The sequence below is a fragment of the Orcinus orca genome, chromosome 20, assembly GCF_937001465.1.
Source record: "Orcinus orca chromosome 20, mOrcOrc1.1, whole genome shotgun sequence".
Lineage (NCBI taxonomy): Eukaryota > Metazoa > Chordata > Mammalia > Artiodactyla > Delphinidae > Orcinus > Orcinus orca.
In genome coordinates this window covers 44,783,626-44,806,763 of record NC_064578.1, presented here as the reverse complement: position 1 = coordinate 44,806,763, position 23,138 = coordinate 44,783,626, and the positions used below count along the sequence as shown (strand labels likewise).

The 23,138-nt window shown below is 37.0% G+C and overlaps 1 protein-coding gene across 2 annotated transcripts in view; it reads left to right on the top strand.

The window, feature by feature from the left end:
• ZNF569 (zinc finger protein 569) overlaps positions 1 to 23,138 on the top strand; it is a 64,546-nt gene that overhangs the window by 29,178 nt on the left and 12,230 nt on the right. For both annotated transcript variants that reach the window (XM_049702913.1, XM_004284220.3), the window contains exons 3-5: positions 329 to 386; positions 20,962 to 21,088; positions 21,400 to 21,492. In XM_049702913.1, the coding sequence (XP_049558870.1) occupies positions 329 to 386; positions 20,962 to 21,088; positions 21,400 to 21,492 (278 nt within the window). The remainder of the gene's footprint in view (positions 1 to 328; positions 387 to 20,961; positions 21,089 to 21,399; positions 21,493 to 23,138) is intronic.

Genomic DNA, 23,138 nt, shown 5'->3' with positions numbered 1-23,138 from the left:
TGTTGTCAGTTTCATAATTTTCTTGGTGATGTGCTTTCGTGAAGCTGTATATCTTTCTGCTCCACGTGAACTGTTTATTCTCTGATACAGAGCTATTGATAAATTCATGGGGCATCTCCTACACGTGTACTCCTATTCCTGTTCACCATATGCATAAGCTCCACATGATGTAGTAGTCATCTTTATACCTGGGGAATGTATATTCTTGGCCTTTCTGATGGCTCTAAGTATCATTTTGCTATAGAGTGACCTTTAATCTACCTTGTGGGTGCAGATTTCTGAAACTGCAAAACAAACCTTGTTTAATGGCTTTTATTCTCTTCTCCAGCTCTGCCTTCTCAGGCGCAGTCCACTCCCAGAAAGAAAAGGAAATGACTGAGTTGCAGGTAAATTTTAAGTAGTATATTTGTTCCCTGCCTTATTTTACAGTGCAGTTTAAGGGAATTGCAGTAATCCATACACTAAATTGGAAAATCCTATACAGATAAAATATATTTTCAGAGGAAACAGAGTTGGAAGATTAAGACCAGGAAATATGATTATGCAGAAATGCTTTCATTCAGAGAGATTAAAGTTGGGCTTCAATTTTGAATTTCATTATAATAGGTAAACAAGGGCAGAAATTCATTACATAATTTGCATTGTCCATAAGGATAAAAATGAACATTTATTAGCAGAAGTAAGTTTTTCATTGGCACCTAGGTCAATGAATACATTGTAGTGAGACTTCCCATAGTTGGTAAACCCAGATTTTCTAGTGGTTTTGTTTTTTTGTTTTTTTTTAATAATTTTAAAGTCTTGGCCATGCCACATGGCTTGCAGAATCTCAGTTCCCCAACCAGGGGTTAAATCCGGGCCATGGCAGTGAAAGTGCCGAATCCTAACCACTAAACTACCAGGGAACTCCCCACTGATGGTCTGTTTTGATCGAGGATAAGGCAAAGAATATATGTCAAAATAGCCCAGCATTGGAAAGAACGCAAATCAACATCAACAGAAAATGGAATAAGTTATAGTATTTCATGCAATTGGACACTATACACATAACACACACACACACACACACACACACACACACACACACACACACACACACACACACACACACACACACACACACTCCCCGAAGCAGATTACTGCTACTTATAACAACATAGATAATCTCACAAACATGTGTCATAAGAGAAGTCAGAAATGAGAATACATTCTATGTGATTCCATATATATGAAGTTAGAAAACTAATCTCAGTGATAGAAAATAGTGGTTACCCCTGAAGGGGTATTTACTGGGAAGGGACATGAGGGAACCTTCTAGTATGCTGAAAATGCTTTGTATTTTGACCTGAGTGGTAGGTACACAAATACATAAATGTATAAAAATGTCTCAGTTTGTACACTTAAGATTAATGCATTTTACCACATTATTCTATGCTTTCATACCTTATTTTTAAAAAATAGAGTATCTGAAGAAATAGATGGGATGTGTCTTTCAAATGACCCTGTATAATTATCTTTTTCCATGTGTGTTTGCTGAGATTCAGCCACAGTCTGAAGTAATCATTTATGGTAAATTCTTATAATTTTAGTCCACTAGAATGTGAACAAAGAGTATGCTTTATTTGGTTTACTGCTGTATCTCCAGCCCCTAGAACAATGCCTGGTATATGTGGTTTTTGTAAATGTTTGTGGTTTTAATGAATTGAATCCATGGTTCCTTATTTCTTCTTCATTTTACTCTTAGAATAAGTAATGCCTGTCTCCTCTTCAAGGACATTTCCTTTTCCTCAGAACTTGATCCTTTTTCTTCAGACTTCTTTTGGAATCTTTCTCTTTCAGATTTATCCTGCACTCTTAGCTACTGAACAAATCTCACTTTACTGCCTTTTCAGCCTTAGCTCAAAGCTTTGCCATACTGAGATATGCCTTTCTTTGACCAGGTGCCCCTATCTAGCAGCTTCTCTGATCTCTAGTTTTTTCCTCAGTTAATTTTCAAAGTGAATACGTGTTTAACCAGCATAAGCACTGGATCAAGAAATGGAATATTACACTAACACCCATTAGACTCCTGCACCTTTCCCAGTTATTACCCTCACCCCAGGGGTAACCACTGTTCAGATTATATCACTATAGATTATTTATGCCTATTTTTAAACTTTATGTAACCTATATACTTTGTGTCTGACTTCTTTTGCTCAATATTTTGTTTGTCAGATTCATGTTGAATCATTGCATGTAAGTAGTTTACTTAACCTTACTACTGTATATTATTTAATTAATGTGAATAAACCATAATTTTATGTATCCATTCTATTACTGATAGGCATTTAGGTAGTTTTTATTTGGGAACAATTAAAATATTGTTCCTATGAATTTTCTTGTAGGTTTTTGTTGCACATATGTACATATTTCTTTCTACCAAAGTAGAATTTCTGAGTCATAAGTTATGTTTAAGATTACCTTTTATTGATACTGCCAAACAGTTTTCCAAAGTGATTGTCCAAAATTGTACTCTTAACAGTGTATGAGAGTTCTGATTACTGCAAGACAACCATCTTGAGTGCATTTTCTGCAGTCACTAGCTGGTTTTTTGGCATAATATCAAACTCATAGGCAGTAAAAAAAAAGAAGCTCAACTAAATTTGAATACATAAAAATTATATTCTCCTATTGATACAATCACCATAAAGTAAATTGGCAAAACTTGACAATAATCTTAGTAATACATATGGCAGACCCAATCTGGTGTTTAAATACCTATTTACAAACCAAATTAAAATCCAATAGAAAACTGCATATAGGGTATGAAAAAGAAATCCACAGTTGAAAAAGTAAGAACAAATGCCTGATAAAAATTGTAAATAATAATAAAAACTAATCTCTATTGTTAAAGTTTTACATCGATTACCTCATATAGACTTCATAAAGAATCTTCATTTTTTTCCAGGAGTTAAGAAACAAGCATAGAAAGATTAAGAAATTTGCTCAAGGTCATAGGTAAAGGATGTAGTAGAATCAGGATTTAGTCCCAGGTGGTGTAACTGTGAAGCCTGTAAACTTAACCACAGTCCTGTATGACCTCAGCCTCACTCATGATTAATGAAATGCAAATAAAATGATTTTCTAAAATAATCATCAGATTAGTCCCGTTTTTCATCATATCTCAAATCTGATCACTTGTCAACATTTCCATGGCTCTTGTAACCCAGGCCGTATCATCTCTTACCTGGAAGTACTTCAGTAACTGCCTGTTAATCTCCCTGCATACATTCTTAACCATCTGTAGTCCATTCTCCAGAGAACAACAGAAGTGATAATTTAAAAACCTGAGGTGTTAACTTCTCTGATTAAAATCATCTAATGGCTTCCCATTACACTTGGAATAAAATCCAGGTTTCTTATTGTCCTTTACAAAACCCTTCATGATATGCCTTCTTCCTATGTCTTTACCATTATCTTTTGCTACACCCTCCCTCATTCACTGTCTTTCAGTGATACTAGCTTTTTCCACACTTGGAACAGACAAAGTTTATCCCTGGGGAACTTTGAACATGCTAGTAAAGCTACCAGAAAAGACTAAAGTCCCAACTCAAACAGCTCCCTCTTACTAAGTTCTATTCAGGTCTTCGATTGATTGGATAAGGCCTACCCATATTAGGGAGGATGATTTGCTTTACTCACTTTACTGACCCAAATGTTAATCTCAAGTAGAAATACCCTCACAGACACACCCAGAGTAATGTTCAGCCAAATGTCTGGGCAACCTGCGACCCAGTCAGGTTGACACATAAGATCAACCAATTACACTATCTTATTCTATCTTACCTATTTACATGTTTATGTTTTCATTTGTTTCCCTCAACTAGTATGTAAGTTCCAGGAGGACCAGAACTTATGTCTGTCTTACAGCTATATCCTTAGGCTCTAAACCAGTGCTGGGCACATCTAGTAAGTTGGTAACTTATTGAATAAAAAACCATAACTCCAGGGCTCAAATAAGAATTATTTTCTCATTCTCTTCAGTGGCAGTTAATATTCATAATGAAAACCTCAACTACTATGAGACCCTCAAATAGTCTCTGAGCTATCAGAAAAAAAAGTTTCAATTGTTTCGTTCTCCTGTTCCACTACTTTAACATATAGGGGAAATAGAAGAGTTGAGATTTAGGAGGTATTGGTGAGACTGAGGTAAATGAACTTGTTGACACATTGTACCTAGGTGTTGAAGAAGAGGTAGGAATCAAAACTTAATGCTACAGGGCTTCCCTGGTGGTGCAGTGGTTGAGAGTCCGCCTGCCGATGCAGGGGACACGGGTTTGTGCCCTGGTCCGGGAAGATCCCACATGCCGCGGAGCGGCTGGGCCCGTGAGCCATGGCTGCTGAGCCTGCGCGTCCGGAGCCTGTGCTCCGCAACGGGAGAGGCCACAACAGTGAGAGGCCCACGTACCGCAAAAAAAACAAAACAAACTTATGCTACAGTTCCATTTTTCAGAAAAGGTGTTAGTGTTGCCATTAATCAAGATAAGAAAGTTAATAGCAAAAATGGCTGAATATTATATCTCCTCAAAAACCTGATATGGAATAGGTAATGTTACCTGAAATAGTGAACTACCAATGGCAAACTACTACTAACTGGATTCTAGGTAGTAAATAAACATATGATAATTAGAAAAGCAAAATTTCCTATTAGAAAAGACTATATTTTTACAGTCTGTCAAAAAATCCAGGATTCATGAAAGAATCTCATCATTTTCCTAGTTGTGCCCTTTTCTGTAGAGAATGATTAACTCTTAAAAGAGAATTTAAGAGAATATTTATTCCAACATTTTCATTTTATAGATGGGAAGCTTTTGACCCAGAGAAATTTTAAACATTGTTTGTAAGTAAAGCCATATCAATGCAGTTTAAAAGAAAGAAAAAAGGCAATTTGTTAATATCAGGTACTATAAAATTCAAGACAGTGAGCTTTATTTTTTTATTGAAGTATAGTTGATTTACAGTGTTGTGATAATCTCTGCTATATAGCAAAGTGATTCTGTTATACACATATATACATTCTTTTTTTTGCTGTTTTTTTTTATTTTTATTTTTTTTAACTATACATTCTTTTTTTAATATTCTTTTCCATTATGGTTTATCCCAGGAGATTGGATATAGTTCCCTGTGCTATGTAGTAGGCCTTGTTGTTTATCTATTCTAAGCGTAATAGTTTGCATCTGCTAACCCCAAACTCCCAGCCCACCCCTCTCCCCCCCTCCTCCCACTTGGCAACCACAAGCCTCTTCTCTGTATCTGTGAGTCTGTTTCTATTTGGTAAATAAGTTCATTTGTGCCATAGTTTAGATTCCACATATAAGTGATATCATATGGTATTTGTCTTTCTCTTTCTGACTTCACTTAGTATGATAATCTCTAGTTGCATCCATGTTGCTGCAAATGGCATTATTTCATTCTTTTTTACGGCTGAGTAGTAGTCCATTGTATATATGTACCACATCTTTATCTATTCATCCAAGACTGTAAGCTTTAAAAAAACAAAAAGAATGATGCTTTAAAATGCTGATAAGTGCGTTAGGTAATAAAGATAAATGGTTAGGACTACTTCTGTACCAAATAAACTGCAGAAAATTTACTATAAGGAATACTGTGAAAAATAAGAAGGAACATATCAATAGGAAACTTTTATTGGTCTGTCTTAGCTCATGATAGACACATAAAGCAGACAACAAAATGAACATAACTACCAATAATAATTTGATAGAGCTAATTGATTATCATAGCTTATAGCCTGGAAACAATTAATATCCTTTTTTTTAGTTAAGGAAAAACTAAAAAACTGACCATATATTAGGCCTGAATAAAACTCAATAAATTTCAAAAGTACAAACTGTACATGTTCCAGAATGCAGTTACATAGGAAGTTAATAATAAAAATTCAAAAAGAAAACATTTCCACATGGAAATTTTAAAACTAGCATAAGCAACTTAGATCAAGAAAGACATAAAAATTTATGTTACAGAACATCTAAAAAATAATGTACAGAAGAAAACCTGCAGGCTGAATAATAATGATATGTTAATAAATATAAACAAAATGAACAAAATATAGTTCTAGAAATTAGAAACAATGTGAGAAAATAGAAGAAGGAATTGATGAGAATAAACTTGAAATCAGTGAGAACACAGAAAATTGAACTAATACAGAGCTGCTTTTGCTTCCATCTCTCTCATCTTTTTAAAAAATTATTATTTTAAAATCTAGGAAGAGAGAGGGAGAAATAGAATAAACAGCCATATACCCAATACCTGGAATTAGCATATTTAATATTTTGTCATTTTTGCTTTGAGATTTTTTTCAATAAAATAACTAGAATATTACAGATACTCTGTCCCCAGAGTCAGTCACTTTCATGAATGTTATGTATATCAAGCGTCCATGGTTTTATGTTTTTACCACACTGATTTGTATATATGAATATTATATAATGTTGCTCTCTGTTTTAGATTTTTAAATAATAGGGAACATAATGGACTGACAGTTCTGCAACTCATTTTTTCACTCCATATTGTTTTCAAGACATATTCATGTTAATATATGTATTTCTGACTTTACATCCTCTTCCACTGTTTTATTTTTCTTATGTCAATAGCATTCTATCTTAATTACCATGTCTTTATTATTATAAATATTGGTATCTGATAATGAAAACAACTCTCCATCTTTGTTTTTCTTTAACACTGCTGTAGCTATTTGTAGTGATTTATATATTTCCTTAGAAATTTTAGAATTAGTCCATTTCCACAATTAAAACTGCTTAGGTTTTTATTTCAAATTGAACTGAATTATGTTTACAAATACATCATCTGCAAATAGACACTTTTCATCATTTTGAATTCTCATGCCCCCCCCTTTTTTCTTGCTTTACTTCAATTGCTAAATGTTCAGTATAATGCTGAATAGATGTGGTGGCAGTCATCTTTGTTTCATTCTCAGTCTTAAGGGTATACTTTCAATGATCCACCAGTAAGTACGATATACCATGAAAGTTTTTTCGTAAATACTCTTACAGATGAAGGAAATTTCCTTTTATTCCTAGCCTGCTAAGGGGGTCTATCATGAATTGGTATTGACTTTTGTCATACAATTTTCTTGTATATGTGATTTTTTAAAAAATAAATTTATCTATTTATTTTGGCTGGTTTTGCTCTTTGTTGTGGTGCGTGGGCTTCTCATTGCAGTGGCTTCTCTTGTTACAGAGCACGGGCTGTAGGTGCGCGGGCTTCAGTAGTTGTGGCTCGCGGGCTCCAGAGCGCAGGCTCAGCAGCTGTGACCCACGGGGTTGGTTGCCCCGCGGCATGTGGGATATTCCTGGACCAGGGCTTGAACCCGTGTCCCCTGCATTGGCAGGCAGATTCCTAACCACTGCGCCACCAGGGAAGCCCGTATATGTGATCTTGATCAAATAATGTTTCTCCTTTTTTCTGTTAATTTGGTCAATTAAAGTAATCAATTTTTAAAATCGAAGTATAGTTGATTTACAGTATTGTGTTAGTTTCAGGTGTACAGCCAGAGAGATTCAGTTATAAATATATATGTTCAGATTATTTTCAATTATAGATGTTGAAATATAAATACAAGATATTGAGTATAATATCCTGTGCCATAGAGTAAATCCTTGTTGCCTGTCTGTTTTTTGTATAGTACTTTGTATCAGTTAATCTCATACTCCGAATTTGTCCCTCCCCCTCCCCTTTGGTAACCATAAGTTTGTTTTCTATGTCTGTGAATCTGTTTCTGTTTTGTATATAGATTCATTTATATTATTCTTTACAGTCCATATATAAGTGATATCATAATATTTGTCTTTGACTTACTTCACTAAGTATAATATTCTCTAGGTCCATCCATGTTGCTGCAAATGGCAATATTTCATTCATTTTATGGCTACTAACATTCCATTGTGTATATATACCACATCTTCTTAAGGCACTTGTCTCTTGATGGGCACTTGGGTTATTTCCATGTCTTGGCTATTATAAATAGTGCTGCCATGAATATTGGGGTGCATGTATCTTTTCAAATTAGAGTTTTCATTTTTCCTGGATATATACCCAGGAGTGGGATTGCTGGATCATATGGTAGCTCTTTCTTTTTTATCCAATCTGCCACCCTGTGTCTTTTGATTGGAGCATTTAGTCTATTGATATTAAAAGTAATTACTGATAGGTATATACTTATTGCCATTTTAAACCTTGTTTTCCAGTTGTTTTTCCAGTTCTTCGTTCATTTCTTCTTTTTGTTTTTTTTTCCTTTGTGGTTTGATGGTTTTCTTTTGTTTTATGCTTGAGTTCCTATCTTTGTTTTTTGTGAATCTGTTACATGTTTTTGATTTGTGGTGACTGTGGAGTTCAAGTTTGTTGGCCCATGACTATCTCTACTTGTGTTAAACTTATAGTCATACAAGTTCACACCTCCCCCACATTTTGTGATTTTGATGTCCTATTTTACATATTTATGTTTTACCCTTTTGCTATTAATTGTAGTTATGTTGCTTTAAATTTTTTTGATTGTTTTTAATCTATGTACTGGCTTAAGTGGTCTTCAATCTTGTTATATATTTACCTTTCTTATTGTGATTTTCCCTTTCCTATAGATTCTTGTTTCTTGTCTATTTGGAGAAGAGCCTTCAATATTTCTTTTAGGGTAGGTTTAGTATTGCTGAATTCTATAATTTTTGCTTGTCTGAGAAATTCTTTTTTTAAAATTTATTTTATTTTTGGCTGTGTTGGGTCTTCATTGCTGTGCGTGGGCATTCTCTAGTTGCAGCGAGCAGGGACTACTCTTTGTGTGGTGTGCAGGCTTCTCATTGTGGTGGCTTCTCTTTTTGCGGAGCACAGGCTCTAGGCGCACGGGCTTCAGTAGTTGCAGCACATGGGCTCGGTAGTTGTGGCTCACATGCTCTAGAGCACAGGCTCAGTAGTTGTGGCGCATAGCCTTAGTTGCTCTGTGGCATGTGGGATCTTCCCGGACTAGGACTTGAACCCGTGTTCCCTGCATTGGCAGATGGATTCTTAACTACTGTGCCACTAGGGAAGCCTTGCTTGTCTGAGAAATTCTTTATCTCTCCTCCTATTCTAAATGATAATCTTGCTGTAGAGTATCCTAGGTTTCTGGTTTTTTCTTTTCAGGACTTTGAATGTGTCATGTCACTCCCTTCTGATCTGAAATGTTTCTATAGAGAAATCAGCTGATAGCCTATGGGGGTTCCCTCTAACTGACTGTTTTTCTCTTGCTGCGTTTAGAATCCTCTCTTTAACTTTTCTCATTTTAGTTATGATATATTTTGGCATGAGTTTGATTGGGTTCATCTTGTTTGGGACTCTCTGTGCTTCCTGTACCTGGATATCTGTTTCCATCTTTAGGTTTGAGAATTTTTCAGCCATGATTTCTTCAAATACATTTTCGATCCCCTTTTCTCTCTCCTGTCCTTCTAGAACCCCTATTATGCATAGCTTGGCACATTTTATATTATCCCATAGATCTTGCATATTTCTTTCTTTTTTTAAAAAATTTGTCTTTCTGTCTGCTTTTCTGATTGGGTGATTTCCATTATTCTATCTTCCAGATCACTTATTCACTCTTCTGTGTCATTTAGTCTGCTATTCATTGCCTCTAGATTGGTTTTTATCCTGGCAATTGAATCGTCTAATTTTGATTGGTTCACCTTCATAGTTTCTAGCTCCTTGTTACAGTGGTCTTCATTTTTATTGATAATCTTTCTTAATTCCTGTAGCATTTTTATTACCCGTTTTTTGGGGATTCGGCATCCAGTAGACTGGTGAGGTCTGCTTCATTATTTGTTCTTTCAGGGGATTTCTCTTGTTCTTTTTTTAGGAGTAATTCCTCTGCTCTTTCATTTTACTTAACTTTCTCTGCTTCTGTGAATTTAGGAGAAACAGTTATCTACTGTGTTCTTGAAGGGGTGTTTTTACGTGGGAGTGTCCCTATGTAGACTGTGTGTGTCCAACATTTTTGGTGCGAGGGCTGGTTTTGGTGTGGATGTTAGCCACGTTTTTCTTCAGTGTGTTGGCTGTTATTCCCTTGATAGTTGGTCTTTTGGTATCCAGAGCCTGTGCTAGATGGGAGGTGGGGTCTCTTCTTTGTTCCATGGCTGTCACCACCCTGTCGGGGGCAGGGTCTGCTTCCCAAATGTTGGAGTAGAAGTCCTAAGGTCAGGTTTCTCAGGCTCTGTTGCCCTTCAGTGCGTGCCCTACCCCAAAGAAGGTGGATGCTGAAGCAAGTGAGGCCCATGCGCTCATAGCAAACCTATGTGCCACGTGTGTAGGTGTCCAGGGTTCTGCTCAGAAGCAGCACAAGGCGCATTCTTTTCTCTGTTTTGTTCCTCCCAGATCTAGTGCAGGGCTGTGGTGTGGAGTAGACTGGAGCTGGGTGTCAGGGTGTTGTCGCTGCAGGAATTGAGGTGGGCAGGAATTGAGATCTGGGCTGCCTCTGTGGCAGACTTCTCCCAGGATCTGTCTGCCCCAGGTCTGGTGCTAAGTCGCTGTGTTGAATGGGTGGGGCTGGAGCACTCTCACTGGGAAACAAACTGCTGTGCACTCCTGCCCAGGGCCTGTCTGCCCAGTATTCAGCACTTAGCCATTATGCATTCTTGTGGCACTGCCCAGTGCACACACTGACATTGTCTGTGGTAGCTGGTTCTGCTGCCCCTGTGCACACATTGACAAAAGTCTCCACTGCTAGAGCTGCCACCACCACTGTGCGCAAGCTGACAGTGAAGCTCTGTGGCTCCCTCCAGATCACACCCCAGGCCATCTGGGCTGTTTCTGCATAGCTAGATCAAGCCCTCTCCCAGGACCTACCTGCCCGAGATTCAGCGCTTAGCCACTATGTATTCTTGTGGCACTACACGATGTGCTGACAATGTCTGCCCAGCTAGACCTGCTGCCTGATGTGCGTGCTGACAGTGTCTCCCCTGGCTAGACCCACCCTCCCGTGTGCACACTGACAGTGGCTCCATGGCTCCATCCAGATTACACCCCTGGCGCCCCCTGTCTGCCTCTGTGGAGCTAAACAAATCTTTCCCCTGATCTCGCACCAGGCTATGGTGTGGAGGGAGCAGGGCTGGGGCATTTACTGTTTAGGATTAGGAAGTGCGGTGAGGTGGCTGCTGCCGGTGCAACCTTTTCTCCATCCTGATTGTTAGCAAGCCAGCATATGCACACACCTCATGAGTAGGGTCTAGGCTTATCTAGCATACCTCATGAGTAGGATCTAGGTTTCTCTAGCCCTTCTTTCTGTCTCAGCAGATCCCATTAGGCAAGGGGGCTTGTCTCCATGTAAGACCCCAGAACTGGGATGCCCAGATTGTGAGTCAACCTGATCATTCCCCAGGGCGAGGGTCTGCCTGTGTGGACCTTGTCTTCCTTACAGATCCCTCCCAGGGGTGCAGGTCCCAACCTGATGCCTTTTTTTCCCCCATCCTACCCAGTTTTGTGGAGATCTTTCTTGCAGCTTTGGTTAGGTATAGGAGTCCTTCTGTCAGCTTCCTGTTGGTTTTCTGTGAGAATTGTTCCATGTGTAGATATATTTTTGATGTGTTTATGGCGGGAGGTGAGCTCCATGTCCTCCTACTCCACCATCTTGATCCTCCTCCTTTAAAGTCATCAATTTTTGAATGTTAAACTAATCCTGTTAACTGGTTGGGGGAAACACTTGAATATTTTTTTCCTGGATATTTAATACATTAATTTAATTTATACTAAGGTATACACAACAGATACCATAACTTTATTGAAAGCAGATTTTCTTGAGTCTGGTGTTAGAAGGTAAGGTGAAGCCAAGGTATAAGTTCCTTGCAAGCCTGTTTTATTTAGCAGGAGTTCTGTACCTATCACACATCCTCAGTGAATGCTGTTTTGGACAAGATGTCTTAAACTATGAAGATGAATTTTGCCCAAGGCCGATACTGTTCTATTAAAGTAAATTTTATGATTGTAAATTCTTTAGAGATTTGAACCTTGTCTGAAAGCCATTTACCTCCTCACATCATATATGTAGTCCATATTTCTTTGTCCCTTAACTTTATTCAATGACTTCATATGTATGAGTCACAGAATTACTCATACTACACTGATATGTATGTTAAAAATATAGTTTCTTTATTTTAAAAATTTGTTCGCATATCTCTTAAGAGTTCTGATCAGTAGCATGAAAAGAAAAGCTAGTTTTGATGCAGTCTGATTCAAAACTTAGTCCTATCAGTAAACTGTTTCTTTGAATAATTATTAAGTTATTCAGATTCCTCTCTAAACCCCTGTCCTCTCTTAAGGTGGTATCTGAGATATAGAAGAAAATCTTCATAGCTTTGGGAGGAAGAGGGTCCTCTGTGATTCTCCATGAATGTGTGCTGACTGGTATCCACTGAATCTAGTTTAGCTGGCTTCTTTTTCTGGGCATTCTGTAGCTGATGAATTTGTGGTACGTTTTTCAGCTCAGTCATGATCCAAGGGCCCCCTCCTTTCATCTTTCCTGCCTTGGATCTTGTTGTCTCCACAGACTCTGAGTCTCTGTCATAACCTCCAAAGAATCCCTGGCTTCCATGTGCAATAGTCTGTGGGGTCATCTTGCCTTCTGCAAGGGTCCTATCACTCCCTACTCAGGATATATGCTACATGGGACACAAAGGCTACTTAAGGTTCCCCCAATTTGACCATGTCACTTTGCCCTCTTAATTCACTACCTTTCTTACTTCACCTTAATGCCCTGGAGTGTGAGAAGTTCTGAGCAGACATTTAACTGCCTATGTCCCTACCTCCATGGCCTTTCTTCTCTATCCCAGGCCTCCAAGGGGGAGGAAAGTGTTTCCCCCAGTCATCTTCCCCTCTGTCTTTCTTTTTTCAGTAAAACTAAAATGGAGAAAGGTTATGAAGAATAAGGAAACATACATTAAAAAGCGTTTCAAAACTAGTATACTGGTTACATGTTTGGAATCTATGAATGCCAGTGAGAGGCCCAAGGCAGTATAAATAAGGCCATGGAAGGTCTGAAGATATTACTGATGACAAAGCACATCCAGCCAGAAGCAAAAAAATTAACCCATAGCACAAGAATATCACATCATTTTGTTCATTGTTGCCATATTAAGTTCCATCTGCAAATGTTCACATCTCCAGAAACATAGAACAGAGTGCCTAGGACAATAAAATTAAATTGACAAGCCTGCTGTGTGTTCTATATTCTGCTTAGTGCTTTACTTGAACTCTTCATTTTTTCATGAGGATTTAATGATTGGTGTCACTTCCCTTCAGCCTCAGGAACTTCCTTTATTATTTCTTTTTTTTTTTCCTTTATTATTTCTTGTTAGGCCAGTCTGCTAGCAATGAATTCTCTGGGAATATATTTCATCTTTTTTTTTAGGTGAAATTTACATAAAATTAATAATTTTGAAGCAAACAATTCAGTGACATTTAGTACCTTCACAATGTTGTACAGCCACCCCTCTATCTAGTTACAAAACATTTTCATGACCCCCAAATAAAACCTCATACCCATTAAACATATACTCCCCCCTTCCCCTCTCCCCCAGCTCCTGGCAACCACCAGTCTGCCTTCAGTCTCTGTATTTATCTATTCCAGATATTTTATATGAATAGAATGCTAAAATATGTGACTTTTGTGTCTGGCTTCTTTCACTGAGTATAATCATTTTTGAAGGTAACTTTGCTAGTTATAGGATTATTCGTTGATAGTGTTTTTTCTTTCAGCACTTGAAATATTGCTGTCCCATTGCCTTGACCTTCATTGTTTCTAATGAGAGGTCAGGTGTCAATTTTATTGTGGCTGCCTTGTAGATAAAGGATTGTTTTCCTCTTGCAGCTTTTAAGGTTTTCTCTGTATTGTTACTTTCAGCATTTTGAGTATCATGTGTTTGTATCTCTTTGTGTTTATCCTGCTTAGGGTTCATTGAGTGTCTTGGATATGTATACTAGTGTTTTTAAAAAATCAAATTTAAGAAGTTTTCAGCCAGCATTTCTTTGAGTAGTCTTCTGTCTTTCCTCTCCTTCTGGTACTCATATTATGTGTATGTGGATGTACTTATTTCTGTCTCACATTTCTCCTAGTCTGTGTTCATTTTTCTTCACTCTTTTTTTTCCCCTCATCTTCAGATTGTATAGTTTCTATTGATCTCTTGATCGTTAAGCTTGCTGATTCTTTATTTTGCCATCTCAGACCTTCACGCAGCTGTGAGAAAGTCTCATCCAGGCCAGTGGGGAGTTGCTGACCAAAATTTTCCCATTAGAGGAGTCCCATGTCAGGTAGAATGGTCCAGTCCCTAATACCCTCACTGTGCTTAGCCTTTGGCTGGAAAAATAGCCAGTGGTGGCTTGAGAATAGCATGGTCTCATCATGAACACAGTAGTAGAACTAAAGATAGAGCGGCTGGAGTTTGTTCACCAATTATGTGTCTCACAGCTTGTTCTCTTGAAGGGGATCTGGGAGCATATTTCTATGGCTGCCACAAAGATAGCATTTTGAAATGTTCTCTTTCTACCATAAGCATTTATCTGTCTTAATAGATTTACCTAGTATTATTGACTGTGACAGAAATCTTCCAGAACAGTTGCTTAAACAGGACAGAATTTTATTAGTCTCTGTAGGAATTCAGGTACCAACAAATCAGGGCTGGTCCTGTATCTCTAAGGCAGAGAGAACCAGGATTCCTCTATTTCATTTGTCTACCTCATTATCCTCTAATACTTGGCTCTACCTCATTATCCCAAATGACTATATTTGCCCTAGCCATCATAGTTACTTAACAGTCTGTAGGAAGGAGGAAGCTGGGAAGCAAATGTATACCTCCTCCCTTAAAGCTCACTTACCAGTAGTTGCACATAATACTCCTTTCATCTTATTGTCCAGAACCTTATATAAAAATACCTAGCTTCAAAGGAGATGAAGAATGATAATAAGAATGATAATGGCACAGGAGGCCATATGCTCAGCCAAAAATTTGGAAATGGGGAGAAATATTGGGATAGAAGAGTAAAAGTCTTTGCTACAGTATCAACTGTTCTGGATTTCTTTTCTTTTCTTTTTCTTTTTTTTTCATTTTGAGATCAGTCTTGGTTTCATATTTCTTTTTAAATTATTAATTTCATTGAAGTTCAGTTTGTTTCATTATTCCTAATTTTGTATGTTTGTTTTTTAAATTTATTTTTCTTCATTAAACTTATTTGCCTAACTCGGTATTTATACTTAAAATATCAGTTTTTAATTATGGGGATTTATGTATATAAGTTTTAGATTTCTCATATTAAGATTATGCTTCATATTTACTAAATTTTTTAAAAAGTATTTTCATCAAGTTTATTTTAATGATTTCTTTTTGGATTCTGTCACTCTTGAGCAACTACAATTTTCTTGCAAAATCTGTGGTGTTGGTTTTGTAATTTATTAATTATTTTATTGATCCAACTTAGGAAAATACAACTCCCTGAGGAGAAATCTGAGGCTGAGGCACTGTAAGCAAGAATTCATCTTATGTGCTCTTCTCCTTTCATGTGATTAATGAAACCATTATAGTAGGACTAGCTTTCTGCATTATGTTTTCTCCTCAGCTGTAATTCCTCACCAGGTACTTTTTCTGAGCTTATTTTAGTCTTTATTCCACTTAAGGGGAAGTCCCAACTATCCCGTGCATTTCAGTGGTTTTTTTTTAAATAAATTTATTTATATATTTATTTGTGGCTGCATTGGGTCTTCGTTGCTGTGCTTTTTCTAGTTGTGGCGAGCGGGGGCTACCCTTCATTGCGGTGTGCAGGCTTCTCATTGCTGTGGCCTCTCTTGTTGCAGAGCACGGGCTCTAGGTGCGTGGGCTTCAGTAGTTGTGGCTCATGAGCTCTAGAGTGCAGGCTCAGTAGTTGTGGCACACGGGCTTAGTTGCTCTGTGGCATGTGGAATCTTCCCAGACAAGGGCTCAAACCCATGTCCCCTGCATTGGCAAGCAGATTCTTAACGACTGTCCCACCGGGGAAGTCCTTTCAGTGTTTTTTTACCCTGACACTTTGCCTTTGGTTTCTTTTGTTTTCTTTTTACATTTCTTTAAAAATTTTCTTTTCTAGCTTTATTGAAATATAATTGACATGTAACATTGTGTTTAAGGTGTACAACGTGTTGAATTGATACACTTACATACTGCAAAATTATTATCACAGTAGTTGCTTAAAACCTCCATCACCTCACATATTTATTTCTTTTTTAGGGCGAGAACATTTAAGATCTACTCTCTAGCACGTTTCCAGCATATAATACTGTATTGTTAACCATAGTCATCATGCTGTACATTAGATCCCCAGAAATTATTCATCTTATAAATGGAAGTTTATACCTGTTGACCAGCATCTTTCCATCACCCCCACCTCCTAGACCTGGGCAAGCACCATTCTGTTCTCTATTTCTATAATTTTGACTTTTCAGGATTCTACATATAAGGGATATCATAGAGTAATTGTCTTTCTTCGTCTTACTTCACTTAGCATAATGCCCTAAAGATCTATCCATGGAGTTGCAAATTGCAGGATTCCATGGCAGAATTCTCATGGCAGAATAATATTCCATTTTATACATATATATCACATCTTCTGTATACATTCATCTGTAGACAGAGACTTAGATTGTTTCCATATTTTGGTTACTGTTAATAATGTTGCAGTGAACATGGGAATGCATATATGTCTTCAAACTCCTGTTCTCATTTCCTTTGGACATATACCTGGAAATGGGATTGTTGGATTATATGGTAATTCTATTTTTAAGTTTTTTAAGGAACTTCTGTACTGTGCTGTTTTCCATAGTGGCTGTATCAATTTACATTCCCATCAACAGTGAACAAGGGTTCACTTTTCTCCATATCCTTTCCAACACATTTTATCTCTTGTCTTTTTGATGATAGCCATTATAACAGGTGTGAGGTGACACCTCATTGTGGTGTTGATTTGAATTTCCGTGGTGATTAGTGATGTCAGCATTTTTTCATGTACCTGTTGGCCAATTGTATGTCTTTGGAAAAATGTCTATTCAGTTTCTCTGCCCAATTTTACTCAAGTTGGGTTTTTTTGCTATTGAGTTGTATGAGTTCTTTATTTTGGATGTTAACCCCTTATCAAATATATGATTTGCAAATATTTTCTTTTGTTCCATAAATCACCTTTTTATTTTGTTGATTGTTCCTTTTGCTGTGAAGAAGCTTTTTAGTTTCATGTAGCCTCACTTCTTGATTTTTGCTTATATTGCTCATGCTTTTCATGTCATATTTAAAAAATTATTGCCAAGACCAATGTCAAGAGCTTTATCCTTATGATTTCTTCTAGGAGTTTTACTGTTTCAGGTCTAATTTTAAATCTTTAACCATTTTGAGTTAATTTTAGTGGTGTAAGATGTGTCCAGTTTTATTATTCTGCATGTGATTATCCGGTTTTCCCAACACCATTTATTGAAGAGACTGTCCTTTCCCCATATTGAATATTCTTGACTCCCTTGTCAAGTATTAGTTGACTGATACAAGGGGGTTATTTCTAGACTCTCATTTCTTATACATGGGTCCATGTGTCTGTTTTTATGCAGATACCACACTGTTTTGATTACTATGGCTTTGTCATATAGTTTGAAATCAGGAAATGTGATGCTTCCAGCTTTGTTCTTTCACAAGATTGCTTTGGGCATTTGGGGTCTTTTGTGGCTCCATACAAATTGTATTGGGTTGGCCAAAAAGTTCATTCGGGTTTTTCCATAAAAACATCACTTCTTCCTGTTTCTGTGAAAAAAGTCTTTGGGAATTTTGATAGTGATTGCATTGAGTCTGTTGATGGCTTTGGGTAGTATGGACATTTTAACAATATTAATTCTTGCAATCCATGAACATGGGATATCTTTCCATTTGTGTCCTCTTCAGTTTCCTTCATCAAAATCTTATATTTTTCAGTGTCTAGAGCTTTCTCCTCCTTGGTTAAATTTATTGCTAAGTATTTTTTTTGTTTTTGATGCTATTGTGAATGGGATTGTTTTATTTCTTTTTCAGATATTTTGTTGTTAGTGTATACAAATACAGCTGATTTCTGTCTGTTGATTTTGTGTCCTGCAACTTTACTGAATTCGTTGATTAGTTCTTACAGCTTTTTTGGTAGTGATTTTAGGATTTTCTAAATATAAGATCATATCATCTGCAAAGAAAAGAAGACAGTTTTCTTCTTTCTTTCCTATTTGGATGTATTTTTTTTCCTTGCCTGATTGCTCTGGTTAGGATTACCCATACTGTATTGAATAGGTCTGGTGAGAGTGGGTACCTTTGTCTTGTTCTGATCTTAAAGGAAAAGTTTCAACCTTTTACCATTGGATATGATATTGTTGTTGGCTTATCGTATATGTCCTTGTTTATGCTGAGGTATGTTCCTTCTATACTCAGTTTGTTGAGAGTTTTTATTACAAAAGGATGTTGTATTTTGTCAAGTGCTTTTTCTGCATCTATTGAAATGATCATATAATTTTTGTCTTTCATTCTATTAAAGTGATGTATCACATGTATTGATTTGCATATGTTGAACTATCCTTGCATCCCAGGAATGAATCCTTCTTGATTGTGGTGTATGATCCTTTTAACATGCTGTTGAATTTAGTATGCCTATATTTTGTTGAAAAATTTTGCATCTATATTCATTAGAGATATTTGCCTATAGTTTTTCTTGTAGTGTCCTTATCTGCCTTTGGTATCAGGGTAATGTTGGCCTTGTAAAATGAGTTTGGGAGTGTTCCCTCCAGTTCTATTTTTTGGAAAGTGTGAGAAAGACTGGCATCTGTTCATCTTTAAATGATTGGTAGAATTCACCAGGGAGGCCATCTAGTCCTCGGCTTTTCTTTTTTTGGTGGGAGGGGAGGGTTTTCTCTATTGAAAGATTTTGATTACTGATTCAACTCCTTATTCATTATTGGTCTGTTCTGATTTTTTATGTCTTCGTGATTCAGTCTTGGTAGGTTGTATGTTTCTATGTTTCTTCTAGGTTATCCACTTTGTTACCATATAATTGTTCATAGCAGTCTCTCATGGTCATTGTATCTGTGATATCAGTCATAATGTCTCCTCTTTCATTTTTTATTTTATTTATTTGACTCCTCTTTTTTACTTCTTGATGGTGTCCTTAGCACAGTTAGTAAGATCCGCTTCTCTGTAACGTCCTCTGAGAATGTTATCTGCTGCTCTCTCAGACTTTTCAGTGACACAGCTCACAATTCAGTACTTTGGATGTGATGAGAGAAAAATGACACTCTTTGGCACCATCCCACATAGCTGGGAAAGCAGGGTACTCACACATCCTTATTTTCCTTCATGAACGAAATCATGGGCCAAGATTTCTCTTGGTCCTAAGCTGTGTTGCCTTGGTGGAGGGGTGAAGTAGGTAAAGTCAAACTGTTCCTCTTACCCTCTCTGATGAGTCCAAACTTGTATTTTTTGCTCCACTGATGTACTGGAACTTCTTGGCTGGAGACGTGTACTTTCACAAAAGCTCTGTCTTCTATTGGGTGCTTGTCTAAGACAGTCATTTTCTGGGGGCTCCTGGACCATGGCCAAGAGAGGCTAGAGTCAGTTCACATGCCTCTCAGGGTCTATAGCCAGAACTGAGGTTTGTATGCTTATAACTTAACATGTGGGTAGGCAAGACTCCTTCTCAGTCCCTTAGCATACGGTGCTGGACCCCACAGTTCCCACAAAGGCACTTTTGTCCATAGATGGATGCCAAATTACGGTTTTTGCAGTGGGGCCACTGCAGAGGGATGTCTTATTTTGCCATGATTGCTTTTGGTTTCTTAAGCCTGATTGTTTAAGTCCTTGGTCTTCAGCAGAAAAGGGCTCCAAAAGAGGAGTTTCCATTATTCCCACAGCATACTCTCAACTTTAGTGGATTTTCATGGTCATAGGGTCCTTTTAGGACCTAGAAATAAATTATCAGAAACATTTTTTATGAGCTAGCTCCTGGTGACTTCCTTTTATCTTACCCCATCTCTCATAGAAATTCCTCAAAGTATAGGAAATATGGAAAGCTACCTTTGTTCCAGTGCTGTTGAAGATTTTTTTCTTATGTTTATATTTTTGGGGCATTTTGGTTTTTAACTATAAAAAGTGCATTTGATTTCTATGTTCAAATCACACTTCTTTGAAGAAATTTGTTACCAGTCCCTCATTTCTGACACTTTAATCTTTCTTGGTACTGTTTTCTCACAGTTCTGGTTGTAATTCAAGTTCAGACCATTCTATAAAAATTTCATTAATCTTTTTTCTATATCTGTTGGTATTTGTAGCATTCTATTTGTGGCACTCTTTTTTCAGTATATGTGAACTCTGAACAAAAATATATCCGGTTTTTGTGGCTGCAGACACCTGTTATAGGCTTATGAACAATAAATCCTCATTTTCAATTTAGATTTCTTCTGATCTAATGAACAATATGTGCAACTGCTAAATCAATGAATATCTCTGTTTGGATGTTCCTACTATACTTCAAAGTCATTCTCTCCCCATTTCTGCTTCCATCCAAATCCTATTTTCATTTTTTCATGTACCAATGAATCACAGGGATCTAGTGAGTTCCCAGACCAATTAACTTGAGTAAAGTTTTGTATTCCGCCAGTTTTTGCACTCAGTATAAATTAGTACCCAAGATCTCTTTAACTCACAGTAGTTATTAAAGATGTGTGCTTGCTAAATCAATGAATGAACATAAACTGACAGGATGTTGCTAAAATGATATTTTTCTTTCAGACAATAACAAAAACAGGTAAAATTTATTTTATAATCTCTTACCTTTGTGTACTATCAGAAAAAGTTTCAATATGTTTTGTCCACTACATCTAAGATGGATGACTCCAGATTGAGTGGGAATATGTTGTTACAGGAAACAGTGACATTCAAAGATGTGGCTATTGACTTCACTGAGGAAGAGTGGCAGCAGTTGGATCCTGCTCAAAGGAACCTGTACTGGAATGTGATGCTAGAAAACTATAACAACTTAATCACTGTGGGTAAGGGTAGTTTCCTATATAACTCAAACTCTGGGAGTAAATTACCTTTTTTTCCCCCAGTGTTTCTGAAATGTGTGGAACCTTTAAATGTTAGCCTGAGTTTGGCCTTTAGGTGCCTTTGCTCACATTCATGTGCATGCTGCAGCTTTCAAAGCAAAATGTCATCCTTGGTTATGTTTCAAGGGGCAGTATTCCTAGAAAACATAGTTTTCTTGTCCTTCAGAAAGCCTGGTTTCCCTGGGCCAGCCTCAGTTCTTGAATGATTGTTCCTAGTATTTATGCCCAGATCTTATGTCACTTCCCTTTGACAGGATGTCCATTCACCAAACCTGATGTGATTTTCAAGTTGGAGCAAGAAGAACCATGGGTGGTGGAGGAAGAAGTGTCAAAGAGACATTGTCCAGGTTAGTGGGAAGGAACCATACAGGTGAGGAGGGGCCAGGGCCCTTTCATTGTTAATCTGTAAGTTTTTGATCCCTCTAAAATGTTCTTCAAAGTTATTTTTTTTAAGGCCATAGAACTTTGTAATGACAATTGGTGTGAATTTTTTATATATGTAAGATGTCATTTCTAGATAATATTCTTAACTTCTTTCCTCAGAACCTAAAAGACCAGTTAGCTTTCTTACCTGTGTGCTAGATATCAACATTTCCTAATTCATTCCCAGCTTTGCTTTGGTAATCATTCTAGTCTTTCTGCCCACCTTTTTACATAGGCTCCTTTCGTTTTACGTTCAGATATTTACAGAATTGAAGTTGTTTAAATAAACTTGTTGACATTTAGAGTCCTTTACTATTTTCTCTTTTTCCTTCCATTGTAAATGCTTTAGCATCATATTTTGTACCCATAGTCACACTTCCCACTGTAATTTAGCTTTTGCTCTCATACTTCAGTAATGACTACAATCCTTTTATTTCAATAAAGATTTAAAGTCAGTGCTACTTTTCTGTTATCTCCCATTTTCTGCTACATTTGTCACGTATATATGCATGTGCTTGTGTGTTTGTGATACATGTGTATACATATGTATAATGCATACACATATATACATGCATACATATACATACATATATTTTTAATTTGAAAGATATTGTGATGTCTTTTTTTGCTCTTCAAGAAGATAAATTTATACTTCTACTGACAATTTCTGCAACTTAGTCTATTAGCATTCCTTAAATCATTGCCAATTTGATAAATGAAAAATAACTTACTATAGTTTGAATTTGCATTTCGTTTATTATAAATGAAGGCAAGCATCTTTTCATATGTTTAAAATCTATCTATATTTCTTTTTTATGAACAGTTTGTGTTTTATGCCCCTTTTTTTCTGTTGAGTTCTTAATTTATATGAATTCTTAACATATGAAGGTGATTAGCCGTTTCTCTTGTTTTTCTAGTATTTTTTTCCGGTCACTCATTGCTCTTTAAAGTACTTTTTACCACCGTTAAAGTTCACATAGTTAAAATAACAACCGTTTCTTACAGGAGATTTATCATATGATTCTTTTTCCTTTTGTGTATATGGGTGAATATTATTTACATATTTCTTAATAATGAATCATACTTACATTTTTGCTATGAATTTAAATATCTTAACTCTGTCAAGCTTTGAAGTCAATGTTACACTGGTTTTGTAAATAAAATTTAGAAGCTTTTCTTCACGTTCTAGAACATTTATATAGCATTGGCATAAAACTCCCGTAAAATTTTTATTTATCTTACCTGTTGAACTATTTGGACCTTGCAGATTTTTGAGGAAAGTTTCTTTGACAGCTTTTCTCCATTGTTCCTTTTTTTTTTTTTTTTTCCGGTACGCGGGCCTCTCACTGTTGTGGCCTCTCCCGTTGCGGAGCACAGGCTCCGGACGTGCAGGCTCAGCGGCCATGGCTCACAGGCCCAGCCGCTCCACGGCATGTGGGATCTTCCCAGACCAGGGCACGAACCTGTGTCCCCTGCATTGGCAGGCGGACTCTCAACCACTGCGCCACCAGGGAAGCCCTTCTCCATTGTTCCTTTTATAACTGTTCTATATAGATGCTTTTGTCTCTCT